The sequence below is a fragment of the Silurus meridionalis genome, chromosome 18, assembly GCF_014805685.1.
Source record: "Silurus meridionalis isolate SWU-2019-XX chromosome 18, ASM1480568v1, whole genome shotgun sequence".
NCBI classification, from domain to species: Eukaryota; Metazoa; Chordata; class Actinopteri; order Siluriformes; family Siluridae; genus Silurus; species Silurus meridionalis.
The window spans coordinates 23,149,244-23,163,309 of record NC_060901.1 but is presented as its reverse complement, the minus strand read 5'-3'; the positions used below and the strand labels follow the sequence as shown (position 1 = coordinate 23,163,309).

The following is a 14,066-nucleotide window of genomic DNA, read 5'->3' as shown; positions in this document are numbered from 1 at the left end:
CGTATGGGAGTCATAATGAGACCTACGCAGATATTAAAGCACAGGCGTCCACATGCCTGCCATTTCAGATCAATTCATTCACAATCAGGGTTGAACAACGTACAAATCTGCTAGCGAAGATTTCGACGAACATCCTCCCTCGGACGCCTTAAAACCTGGCAGTGGAACTCGTGTTTGACTGTCTGGCCCCTGGAGAGGAATTCTCGATGCACAACGCCGTAATTGTCAGAAAAGCCGACTATGGCTATAATGTTATGGATTGTTCTCCGGCGATCATTATGCACGAGTTTCTGAATGGTTTCGACATTTTCGGCGGTCGAGCTTGTTGCAGGTTTTCCTGATCTCTTCTCATCCTCCATCGATGTTCTTCCTCTCTTGAAGCGGGTGTGCCACTCAAAACCCCTCGAACGACTCATGTCAAACAATTCGGTGGTTTCATGCAGAATTTCACGCTTGCTATTGCTAATGCACAGTCAGAATGGCACCAGCTCCCGATGTGTACTAGACAACGTCTTTTAGCACACTGAAGGGTGGTGCTCCCTGTGACTGTGCGTGCAGCCTTGTGCTGCCATCTGTTGGCGTGTCACAAAACTAATGTCGAAACTTCTGATACACAGCGATAATATGCTTTAGCATGTACAACTAAAAAAAAAATAGAAACAAATAAATACACTTATATGTGCAGAAGCTCCATCGAACAAATCATTGCTTCGGGTGTTGCATCCTGATAAAGCATGGAACATATACCTTCAACTATTCTCTCATCGATATCTTGACCCGTTCCATACGACGTCGTCAAGTACCTAAAAAAAAACATAAAATTTTTGTAAATCCAAAGAATCTATTCGTACTAAACTCTGTCTGGATGAAACACAGAAATGTGGACTTATAATTCAGTCGTTTATGATTCGGTTTTCTCTTCTTACCGGAGAACAAACTTTGTGTTCTCGGTCTTTCCCGCACCCGATTCCCCGGAGACGATGATGGACTGACTCATCTTCAGGACCTTCATGTCGCGGTATGCTTTATCAGCTGGCAGAAGACACGCAAGCAGAGTTTTAATCCACACACACACACACACACACACAACAGTACGTAGTCTTTTATCAATTGTATACTTAACACACAAATCTTGACATGAACGACCTGGAAAAACTATACAGGTAGTTTGAACAATATAAATAAAAATTTATGTATGTGCACTGTATCAGCAAAATTATTGGGACACCTGACTTTTCCAGCCGTGTGTAGAAAAAAAAGCAATATAATGGAAGGCCTTCTACATTATACTCATAGAAGCCCTACCATTGTTTTATCCTTTTCTGCAACACCCTCGTCCATATACAAATTTCCTAATTGTTCATACACAACGTCCTTCAAGGAACTCACCGATAGCGTAGACGTGCGGTGGAAGCGTCCCCAAAGATCGGCCCTGGTACTGCTTGATAGTGTCGGGCGAATAGAGCTTCGGGATGTCATAGTAGGGATTCACTGCTATCAAAATGTTCGCTACGTACGTCTACAAAAAAGAAAGAGGAAAGTGATATATTTCAGTGCAAAATAGAGCCTGAAAGATGAGTCAGTAACATCCTTTATTTGAAAAATTGTATCTTTACTAACTGTACATTAAGATTAACTGAGTCACTACATGCATTGCTGTTTCTTAGGTTTTTGGTTGTACATCAAACAGCATTGAATGTAGCTATAGCGAGCAAGAGTTGCAATGACCCATTTTAACCAGCAGATGGCACATGGCATCATTTTTAGGGTTGATTTTTTTTTTTTGCTTGTTTGTTTTTGTTTTTGTAGGTCTAAATTGTGACGTCTAGACCCCAGACTTTAAACACAGCATGATCCGCTGTGGCGCCCGAATGACAAATAAGGAGAAGAAGATAGGGAAAATATGGTCACTGTCTTAAATTTCCATAATTGGAGTTGAAATGAAGTACAGAATGCAGACGTGTCCCCGTATTGATACGTTTTTAAGGTTAAAGAAGACAGTTTCATCTGCTAATCTCGAGTACCTGTAGAGTAGCACTGCATCCTTCATATCTCTCATTCTTTAGATTTATCCGAGTTGTAAAAGAAAGAGCTCTGAAAACAACCGAGCTCCTGGAGGCGTGTTGTGGGTGGAGCTAAAGAGTCGAATCCAACTCCCTTAAATATAATATATAGTGAGAATGTATCTAACTAGCTATTGATGCTGAAGAACTGAGAGATCAGGACAAACCAGTAGGAGTATAGGAGATGTTCAAGAAGATCCAAGCAAGTTTTTTCGCATCTGCCTGAAGAATTAAATTGAGTTTTATTTGTAGAGCACAATGGATATTTTAACAATAGGCATTGTCTCAAAGCAGCTTTACAGTGATAAAGAGGTTCTAAAATCTATGTTTAGTGCATATAAGTTGATCCCCAATGAGAAGCAACTTCGGCAGATCTCCGAGATAGCATGTGGAAGAAACCCTGAGGGGAACCATACTCAAAATTAGAGAATGTGTGCTCAGAGCTAGTCACAACAAAAACAAATGCCTACGTATGTTTTGTGTCCGTCTATTCCAGCGCATTAGACTAAACAAGTGTAGGCAAATTGTCATGAAAAGAATTGTGAAATACAAACATAAGAAATCACAAAGGAAAAAAAAATCGGTTCACGCAACAGAAAAAAGCAACGTAACACAGAATTAATGAACTTACGTAACGATACTTACGTAAATTTTGTCTTTGCTGTAGCGCACACGGATGTTGTTTAGAAGCGTAGCCTCGTTCAAGTACATCAGCGAGCCTGCGTTATATCATAGAAAGCGGAAAAAAGTTTAGACACATCGTCAATGTGAACAGAAGAATCCAGATTGCAAGAATGAACTAAAAATTGTTTTAAATACTTTTTATTTTTAGGTTCGTGGTGAGAAAAATCAGTCAATGCAACAAAACTAGTCAAGTAGCTACGTGTTAAATTCAGCTACGCGATCCAATTACGATTCAAATCTACACAACGTGATCCAATAAAAAAAAAAAAAACACATTATGTGACAATGTCACGTATATAACGGTGATGGTATGAAAAAAAATTAATAGTAACAAACGATCTAGTTTGTTGCATAGAAACTAAAAAAACGTCTATAAAAATCTTTTTATACTCAAACCCATGTCTAATGAATGTCTATGCCAAATCAAACCAGCATAGTAACAGCATGTTTATTTTCACATATCTGTAAGATTAAAGATTTAGATTAGATTCAACTTTGACATTGCCAATGAAATGCAGTTAGCATCGAACCATAAGTGCGTAAGCGGCCTATTTACTATAAATAGCAATGTGGTAAATGAGAGTATAGGTCTATATGAACAAGTACTAATGAATACACTGCCCCCTGGAGGTCATTTTTTTATTACAATTCAATCTTTTCTAGGGACTCGGACCATGGAAGAGGTACAGAATGAAAACGATCCATTCATTATTCTTGAATAAGCACTTCTTCCAAACAGGGTCTACACGGATCCTTAATGGTTTGAACATGAAGTAAGAATGAAATTAATCAGATCTAGGAAAACAAAAAACAACAACTTGGAGATTTCAGTTGCAATTTTTACAAATCAGAATTTGGCCCCGAATTGGATTTTTACACACTCACAGTTGTCCTCGACATGTTTGTTGACATCGTCCTCGGCCGGAAACACTTGGCTGACGGGAGCAAGAAACGTCTGAAGAACAAGAAGCAGAGCTGTGTTTACCATCCAGAGCCTTTATCCAGAACAACTTTAAAAAAATGCTTTGAAATCAGGAAATACATTGTGATGTTCATTAGGACACAAACAATAGATGAGATCAGTCTATATGTTTATATATGCTGTATAATTTATACAGTGCGGTAGTGTAAATAGCTCCATTTCGCTAAATTATATATACCGTAATTTGTTAAATTATCAATAGGATACAACCCAATACTGATCGCCTTTGGTAGACTAGGCCATGTCTCGACTTACAATATTTTCAAGTTACGATTTGGTCATCACAAAGCATCTCCATCGTAAGTCAGTGACGACCTGTAATTTTAGGTACTGCTGAAAGGTCTTAGCAGGTCGTGTGCAGTGTGAAGACTGCTAGCGACTCGTTTTTTTGGAAATCAGGTGCTAGTTCGTTCCACCATCTCGGGTTGCCAGATCAATGAAAATAAATCTTAAAGCATGTCTTCCTTGTACCCTGAGAGATGTTAGGACCAGTTGAGGAGTGGTTGAAGATCGGTGAGGGGTGAGTCAAGTGCTGTGAGGTAGAAGGATGCTGGTTTGTTTTTGGCTTTGGAGGCAGGAATTGTGGGCAGCTACAGGAAGCTACATTTTCTAGAAATTTCAGTAGCAACAAAGCAAACCGAGGGATTTAGTTCAATGCAGGTGTTCTAGTACATTATCGTTTCTAGAGTTGTATTCTTGATTAAATACAACAATCCTGCACTGGTCTCAAATGGAGTGAAATGTTGGAGTGAAAGACCTTCTGATATAAAGCTCTGGCCTCATATAGGTCTCCTCACGTTACCTACATCAGTACCTGACTTTACCAACATCCTTGTAGCTGGATGAGCGCAAATCTCCACACAATCTAGTGCAAGATCTTTGCAGAAGAGAGCATGTATTATAAAACCAAATGGGGACTAAGTGTGGAACAGGATGTTCAAAAAAGCTCTTATGGTCAGTACAGTATGTAGTTCAGCAGTTCAATATGAACTTTTCCATATATTTATTTTAGAATTTGGCTAGTTGGAGACAAAGGTGTATTACAGAGACCTGACTAAGGTCTTGTATAGTCACGTTATACACAACACAACACACACAAAACAAGCAAATTTACATGTATTATTCATCCTACACAGCCAAAGCATTCATTTGAAAGGACGCCGATTGCACAACACCAGCACAAAAAAAAGACGGAGAACGAGAACAACGCTGCAATTCTCTCGCACTTGTACTTCCTCTAAAGCTGGTAAATTTTGGTCGATTGATGATGCTCGTGTCATTAAATCCTCACAATGCCCCAAGTTGTCAATCAAGTCAAGACTAATTGAGTGAGTTCAACAAAAGGCTAAATTTATTTCTCAGTCCGAGCAGGACAATGGTCTATACAGAGGACATTGTTCTCACTGCCGGATGTATCTGTAATTCGCATCTCGGAGCATAGCCGACGATAAGATACATTAAAGATACCTATGAATATGTATCGATATATAATACGATTCACCCTGTTATGATGCAGTGCGATCCAATTTGCGATTAGAATCAAAACAATGTGATCCAATAAAAAAAATAGGATACTCTTTAATTCAATATGGTACAAATAGTTTCCTTTTATATCTTTTCTTCTGACAAACAGCAAATCATCAATTTCCTTGAGTGCCTTCTGACTTTTAAAGGAAGATGCAGCTCTACCTCTGCCATGTTAATCTATTCATTTATTAGCGGCGCAAATTATTTCCTGGAAAGTACTACAGTGTGACAAAACTCCGAATTAGTCGCTCACCAAAAACTGAATCCGACCCAAACTGATACCTTATTCATTGACGAAAAAAGAAAGCAAACTTGACAAAAAATCCCCAAAAATGTGTGACATACGGTGTTCCATTTGCTGTGTTTGTTTATTGGTGCAAATCAATACCATACATCCTATTGGTAGGTAGGAGTAGGTAAGTAGGTAGGTGTAGGTAGGTAGGTGTAGGTGTAGGTAGGTACGTAGGTGTAGGTAGGGGTAGGTGTAGGTAGGTAGGCAGGCACAGGTGTAGGTAGGTATAGGTAGGTAGGTGTGGGTAGGTAGGTAGGCACAGGTGTAGGTAGGTGTAGGTAGATGTAGGTGTAGGTAGGTAGGTAGGCACAGGTGTAGGTAGGTCGGTGTGGGTTGGTAGGTGTAAGTGTAAGTAAGTAGGTAGGTAGGTGGGTAGGTGTAGGTGTAGGTAGGTAGATGTAGGTAGATGTAGGTGTAGGTAATGTGGGTAGGTAGATGTAGGTGTAGGTAGATGTAGGTAGGTAGATGTAGGTGTAGGTAGATGTAGGTGTAGGTAGGTAGGTGGGTGTAGGTGTAGGTGCAGGTAGATGTAGGTAGATGTAGGTGCAGGTAGGTAGGTAGGCACAGGTGTAGGTGGGTAGGTAGATGTAGGTGGGTAGATGTAGGTGCAGATGTAGGTGCAGGTAGATGTAGGTGGGTAGATGTAGGTGTAGGCAGATGTAGGTGCAGGTAGATGTAGGTGAGGTAGATGTGGGTAGGTAGATGTAGATGTGGGTAGGTAGGTAGATGTGTAGGTGTAGGTAGATGTAGGTGCAGATGTAGGTGTGAGGTAGATGTGGGTGTAGGTGGGTAGATGTGGGTGGGTAGATGTGGGTAGATGTGGTGTGGGTAGATGTAGGTAGGTGGGTGTAGGTAGATGTAGGTAGGTGTGGGTGTGGGTAGGTAGATGTGGGTGTGGGTGTGGGTGTGGGTAGGTGTAGGTGTAGATGTGGGTAGGTAGATGTAGGTGTGTAGGTGTAGGTAGATGTGGGTAGATGTGGTGTAGATGTAGGTGTAGATGTAGATGTGGGTAGGTAGGTGTAGGTAGATGTAGATGTAGGTAGATGTAGGTAGGTAGGTGTAGATGTAGGTGTAGATGTAGATGTAGGTGTGGTAGATGTAGGTGCAGGTGTAGGTAGATGTGGTGTAGGTAGGTGTAGGTAGATGTAGGTGTAGATGTAGGTGTAGGTAGATGTAGGTGGGTAGGTAGATGTAGGTGTAGATGTAGGTAGGTGTAGGTAGATGTAGGTGTAGATGTAGTGTAGGTAGATGTAGGTGTAGGTAGATGTGTAGGTGTGGGTAGATGTAGGTGAGGTAGATGTAGGTAGATGTAGGTAGATGTGGGTGTAGATGTGGGTAGATGTGTAGGTGTAGATGTAGGTGCAGATGTAGGTGTAGGTAGATGTAGGTGTAGGTAGATGTAGGTGTGGTGTAGGTAGATGTAGGTGCAGGTGCAGGCAGACGCAGGCAGGCAGACGCAGGTGCAGGCAGATGTAGGTGCAGGTGTAGGTAGGTGTGTAGGTAGATGTAGGTGCAGATGTAGGTGTGTAGGTAGATGTAGGTGTAGGTAGATGTAGGTGCAGATGTAGGTGCAGGCAGATGTAGGTGCAGGTAGATGTAGGTGTAGGTAGATGTAGATGTAGGTGTAGATGTAGATGTAGGTAGGTGGGTGTAGGTGTAGATGTAGGTGAGGTAGATGTAGGTGTGAGGTAGATGTAGGTGTAGGTAGGTAGATGTAGATGTGGGTGTAGGTGTAGATGTAGGTGTAGGTAGGTAGGTGTAGGTGCAGATGTAGGTGTGCAGGTAGATGTAGGTGTGGTAGATGTAGGTGTGCAGGTAGATGTAGGTGTAGGTAGATGTAGGTAGGTAGGTAGGTGTAGGTGTAGATGTAGATGTAGGTGTAGGTAGGTAGATGTAGGTGTAGATGTAGGTGTAGGTAGATGTAGGTGTAGGTAGGTAGATGTAGATGTAGATGTAGGTGTAGGTAGATGTAGGTGTAGGTAGGTGTAGATGTAGGTGTAGGTAGATGTAGGTGTAGGTAGGTGGTGTAGGTGTAGATGTGGGTAGGTAGGTAGGTGTAGGTGTAGATGTAGGTGTAGGTAGATGTAGGTGTAGGTAGATGTAGGTGTGGGTAGGTAGATGTGGGTGTAGGTAGGTAGATGTAGGTGTAGGTAGGTAGGTGTAGGTGTGGGTAGATGTGGTGTGGGTAGATGTAGGTGGGTAGATGTGGTAGATGTGGGTGTAGGTAGATGTAGGTGTGGGTGTAGATGTAGGTGTAGGTGTAGGTAGATGTAGGTGTGGGTAGGTAGATGTGGGTGTGGGTGTAGGTGTAGGTGTAGGTAGATGTAGGTGTGTAGGTAGATGTGGGTAGGTAGGTGGGTGTAGGTAGATGTAGGTAGGTGGGTAGATGTAGGTAGATGTGGGTGTAGATGTAGGTGTGTGGGTAGATGTGGGTAGGTAGATGTAGGTGTAGATGTGGGTGTAGGTGTAGATGTAGGTGTGGGTAGATGTAGGTGTAGGTGGGTAGATGTGGGTAGATGTAGGTGTGGGTAGATGTAGGTGTAGGTAGATGTAGGTGTAGATGTAGGTGTAGGTAGGTGGGTGTAGGTGTGGTGTAGATGTAGGTGTGTAGATGTAGGTAGGTGTGGGTAGATGTGGGTGTGGGTAGGTAGATGTGGGTAGATGTGGTGTAGGTAGGTGTAGATGTAGGTGTGGGTAGATGTAGGTGTAGGTAGATGTGGGTAGATGTAGGTGTAGGTAGATGTGGTGTAGGTAGATGTAGGTAGATGTAGGTGTGGGTGTAGATGTAGATGTAGGTGGGTAGGTAGGTGTAGGTGCAGATGTAGGTGTAGGTGTAGATGTAGGTGTAGGTAGATGTAGGTGTAGGTGGGTAGGTAGGTGTAGATAGATGTAGGTGTAGGTAGATGTAGGTGTAGGTAGGTAGATGTGTAGGTGTAGGTAGATGTAGGTGTAGGTAGGTAGATGTAGGTGTGTAGGTGTAGATGTAGGTGTAGGTAGGTAGATGTGTAGGTGTAGATGTAGGTGTAGGTAGATGTAGCTGTAGGTAGATGTAGGTGTAGGTAGGTAGGTAGATGTAGGTGTAGATGTAGGTGTAGGTAGGTAGGTGTAGGTGTAGGTGTGGGTGTAGATGTGGTGTAGGTAGGTAGGTGTAGGTGTAGATGTAGGTGTAGGTAGATGTAGGTGTAGGTAGGTAGGTGTAGATGTAGATGTAGGTGTAGGTAGATGTAGGTGTAGGTGTAGGTGTAGATGTAGGTGTGGGTAGATGTAGGTGTAGGTAGGTGTAGGTGTAGATGTGGGTGTAGGTAGGTAGGTGTAGGTGTAGATGTAGGTGTAGGTAGATGTAGGTGTAGGTAGATGTAGGTGTAGGTAGGTCGGGAGGTGTAGATAGATGTAGGTGTATGTAGGATGTTGGATGTCAAGAGAATTTAAAGTAATTCAAAAATTCAGTTATTCAAAAATACACCCACAAATAAATCCATAGACAAATGAATAACTAAAGACAAAAATTAAACAAATAACAAATAAGATACAAATAATGTTTAAAGAAAAACATGATTTAAATATGCATTTGTTCATAACTGAAATGAATTTAATTTAAAATTTTGAAAAAAAAAAAATACATAAAAAAATATAATTAAAATTAGTTTATATTTATTTGATTATATTAATTTATTAACTAAATAATTTATTGATGCTTGTCTAGTTTCGGACTTTTTTTTGTAACCCTCCACTGACCCTGCTTTCTCCTCACTGTCTCTGTCTCTGTCTCTCTCTATTTTCTGGCACACACTCTACACAGATAAAAACACTCCTCACATTGTGCCAAATATCAGAGCCAGGCACTCCAAGCACATCCGTCTAACGTCACACGAGGCAGATGTAACGTTTCTTTTTTTTCTTCCCGTCACCCTCATCCACAAATCACTCATTCTACCACTAAACAGCTGTGTGCCACTCCGATCCCTTGAAACCTTCCTTCAATGCAGCTCTTTGAAGAAGCACTTTAGAGCTGCTTCTACTCCAAACGCTGACCTGAGAAAAAACAAGAAATGTCCATTCCTTCATCGGACACAAGGGCGTAGTTCAAATCTCCAGTCGACTAATTCTTTTTACACGGCTTAGAAATTGTGTTTATTTATTTTATTTTTTTATATATAAACCCAAAGAACATGGAAATAAGAAAACATCACATAGTCAAACAAGAGAGAGGGAAAAAAAACAGTGAAAAAGAGGGAAAAAAAAAGATGACATTTTTAAATACCGTACTGCTTTACAGTTTCTATGGGAACAATCGGCACATGGACGCGAGACTATGATCTTTTTATTAACTATGGAAAAAAAATTTGTAAATAAATAAATGTGGATGTGTATATTTATTTATTTATTTATTCATGGAAGGAGTCTTCAATGTCACAAAAGTTGTTTTTGGTTTTTTATATGACTTTAATGGCTAGAAAGGACCGCTCTATATTGTGTATCAAAAGAAGAATATGTTCTTAAAAAAATGCAAAATTTGAAATTTTTGAGTCCCTATGTTTATAAAAAAATGTTATAAAACGCAGTCATTTGGGGGGAAAAGAAAAAAAAAATTCAGCTTCAGAGTAGTAGAAGTGAGGTATCGGGTATCTAGTAGGTAGGTGGGGGGGAGAGAGAGAGATAGACAGACAGACAGACAGACAGACAGATAGATAGGGGAGGATGGAGGAATGGAGGTATATACAGACAGACAGACAGACAGACAGAAAGACAGACTCACAGACAGACAGACAGACAGACAGGGGAGGATGGAGGAATGGAGGTATAGACATACAGACAGACAGACAGACAGACAGACACATGGGTCTCACCTTGCACTTTTCCTTCAGAGGTTCGATGGTCAGACTGTCAGCACCGATATCTACGATGGTGCCCAGCTGAAACCCGTCAGAAGGGTGAGGCGCCCACACCGGCTTTCCATCCTCCATCGCACCACACTGCAATCATACACGCTCATGTTATGCAGATCACAGCAGACACGATACACACCGATTCAAAGAATAATCATGTTCGCTCGCTCAGCAGGTACAGCTTTAGAGCTGTCAAAAAGTACGCGTAAAAACACGTTAACGCAAATTAATTTTAACGCCTCTAATTTTATTAACACGTGACGAACGCATCCTTTCTTTACTCATAAATCTTTTTTTTTTTTATCTCCAACGGAAATTTTTTTATTTATCTCCTCTCATTTTCTTCACACAGCCTGGAAGTGTTGTGTTTGATTCCCCACTTCAGTGCTGCAGTTTTAATTTGACTACCACTTTGCAATTTTCCGTCCTTTTCAAACAATGAAAGGATCTGAGGATCGGCACAAAAAACAAACAAAACAAAACAATAAAAAAAAAAAAAAAAAAACATCCAACCCGACTTTTATTTCTATTTAATCCATACTTACATCCACCAACACAATCCATATATGTGAAGGGACTTTTATTAAAGTAGACTAAATAGTTACTCATTAACATTAACCTGAAATTAGCCGTGTAGCTAGCATGACTGTTCAAACTGCTATTACAGAAAATGAAATCGACAACATTCTGCTTTTACCGTAACCGATAATCGTGTTCCGATTAGGGTTAACCTGCTAAAAAATGGGTACGACTTTCACTTTTTTGTCCCTGATTGCTCGCTGTACACAAAGACACAAAAGGCCTCGGCGCTGGCCAGGTCCCAGTTCCCAGCCTGAATCAGACTCTCAGTGTGGAACTATTAATTATTCGACTCAGGCTTCCCCCCGAATCGTTTGGCGTCTGCGTGACAATCAGAACATTCTCTCCTCAGGGCAACGACGATTTTTCCTCAGAACGGCTTTAACACACACACACACACACACACACACACACACACACACACACACACACATGCACCAGCAATCAGGTGAAGGACACCAGCTGGCTCAGGTTACACACTGAAATGTGCTGAGATCTCAAGGGCTTTTTTTTTCCACTTTGAAACTTTACCTCTGTTTAACTGACAAGATATTATTTGACATCTAACTAAAAATTGACACGATATGTATTGGGACACATTGATGTTTTTTCCCCCTCAAACTGCATTATTTATTTGCTTTCCTTAGCTTTTTATTTATTTATTTTTTTACAGTACAGTGTAACCTCTATACCCGTGGGGGTTATGTTTTATGACCCCTCGCGAGTAACAAATAAATCGCGAGGTTTTGACTCCTTTTGATGGTAAACTCAATAAAAATTGCGATTTTACTTGTGCTAAATGTTGTATTTACTACTTTAAATGAATAATACAATAATAATAGTTTTTCACACATTTTGTCGTTTATTATTACAAAACGATTTTTCGCTAATTACTCTCCGGCTCCAAAAGAAAAGTCACAAACTATCGAGGTTCCACTGTAGATCATTTATCTTACATTATCAATTTTACTTGCAAATTTACATTTGCAATCGATATTAAATTTCACACACACACCAATTATTATTTTTTTATTGAAATTGGTATACTACGTAAAATTTCAATGATAAAAAAAAGATATACACTATATATGTACTTTATCTTTATAAGTTCCCTGGTGGTCTAGTGGTTAGGATGCGGCGCTCTCACCGCTGCGGCCCGGGTTCGATCCCCGGTCAGGGAACCAACCCCAACCACTCTTAGTGCCGGTCCCAAGCCCGGATAAATGGGGAGGGTTGCGTTAGGAAGGGCATCCAGCGTAAAACATGTGCATGCAGATGATCCGCTGTGGCGACCCCTGATGGGAGAAGCCGAAAGAAAGTTTTATGTACTATATCTTTATATCCGATATTCCGAACACATATTGGGCCTTACACACACATCCTGCACTGATATAACCTCTCAACATTTCTTATATGTTTATATATAAACTGCATTGTGTTGCTGTGTACCTTCACTATGCAATAACAAAGTTAAATAGCAGGTCAACTTCCAAATCTTCATGGAGTTGGCGTGTTGGGTATCGTCATGTTGGAACAGGTTTGGGTCTACTAGTTCAAGTGAAGGGAAAATTTCATGCTCCCACTTCCCAAGACATATAATAACAACTTGGGGAAGCCAGACATGGCTAAAAAGGTTTGATCTCCCAATACTTATGTCCATATAGTGTACATTTAATTTTTGTTATATATTTTTTTATTATTCTGATCATTCTAGCGCCACTTTGCCACGTATTGCCGCCTAACCAAACCATTATCTGACATCACCCCGTTCTATAACAGCACACACATTCAACTGTTTTATTCCATTATTTTGAGCTTAACCCTAATAAACCAGGAAAAGGCTTCACCCAGTTGAACATCCAGAAAACATGAGAAGTTGTCGTAAACCCAGCAGACCAACGGCTGAGTAAAACTATTTGCATACACAAATCCGGGCGCGACGCAATCCGAGGCCCATCTCTGGCTCTCCCAGCCAATGTAAGAATGACAAGTGTTCAGAGGGTCCAAACAAATGAACTATTTAAATGGACTTTTTTCTTTTTGCACCCGTTTGTACAATTAATCCCCTGCAAATCAGTGGAAATGATTCGCTCAGATGTTCTGGTATCATTTCTATTTTTAACTGCACTTTTGATACGTTCCCTTTCAGTACCACCGTGAAGATACCATCTAGAGACTGTTTATTACACCACGTCCATCAACCGATCCCAGTCCCCAGTTCTACACGGTGCAGGGACACAAGCAAAAGAAACAGGAAATCATTTCCAAAGTGCATGACATCAGCACAGCTGTTTAGTCTTTGATCCCGGAAACGATGCTATCCATGATCACATTGACCTGGATAGATGATTACATCTGACCGCGGTGCATTTATGCAAATGTGGATTTCAGGCGTAAAAAAAACCCCGAACGCAGATAAGGGAATTACAGTTGCACTGGAACTGAAAGGATTTTCCAATATGAATAAAAACTTCTACCAAGTGGTATAAGTATGGTATATATATACATACACACACACACACACACACACACGATCCCAATGAATTAAATAGCATTTATAAATAAAAATTCCTTGTATCGAATTGAATAATCTCTCTCTTTTACAGAAACCCTGGAGCAAAGGGAGTTAGGGGCCTTGCTCAAGGGCCCAACACTTACTCTCAGAGAGTTCTTTACCATGAGGTTCCATGTTGAACATCCAGTGGTCAGTATGAGAAAATCGGACTCAAAGCAACACATTTTAACTGCTCGAATACACACATATATTAAATGGTCCAGACAAAAACATGAACATGACGGGACATGTTGACATTTGCACGGTTACATGACAGACTTTTGTTGCCAAATATTATATTTTTTAGAGGACTGATTACTCTAAAATATATTACATTTTCATTTCTATACACAATTGTCTCTTGAGAACATATAATTAAAATGGATGCTGAAATGTGTGGGGTGTACTTACTTTTGTAAGATGCTGTATCTATACTGTCGGGCCCTTAAGCAAGGCTTCTAACCCTATATGCTACATGGTCGTACTCATGCGCTCTGAC

At 40.7% G+C, this 14,066-nt stretch overlaps 1 protein-coding gene across 6 annotated transcripts in view; it reads right to left on the bottom strand.

Annotated features, from left to right (window-relative positions):
* Window positions 1–14,066, bottom strand: part of myo6a (myosin VIa) — a 91,023-nt gene that overhangs the window by 66,883 nt on the left and 10,074 nt on the right. For all 6 annotated transcript variants that reach the window (XM_046872613.1, XM_046872614.1, XM_046872608.1 and 3 more), the window contains 6 exons: window positions 10,396–10,521; window positions 3,633–3,702; window positions 2,709–2,782; window positions 1,390–1,519; window positions 927–1,032; window positions 748–803 (listed from right to left, as the gene is read on the bottom strand). In XM_046872613.1, coding sequence (XP_046728569.1) covers window positions 748–803; window positions 927–1,032; window positions 1,390–1,519; window positions 2,709–2,782; window positions 3,633–3,702; window positions 10,396–10,512 — 553 coding nt within the window. In that variant the 5' untranslated portion in view covers window positions 10,513–10,521. Of the gene's footprint in view, window positions 1–747; window positions 804–926; window positions 1,033–1,389; window positions 1,520–2,708; window positions 2,783–3,632; window positions 3,703–10,395; window positions 10,522–14,066 lie in introns of those variants that run through there.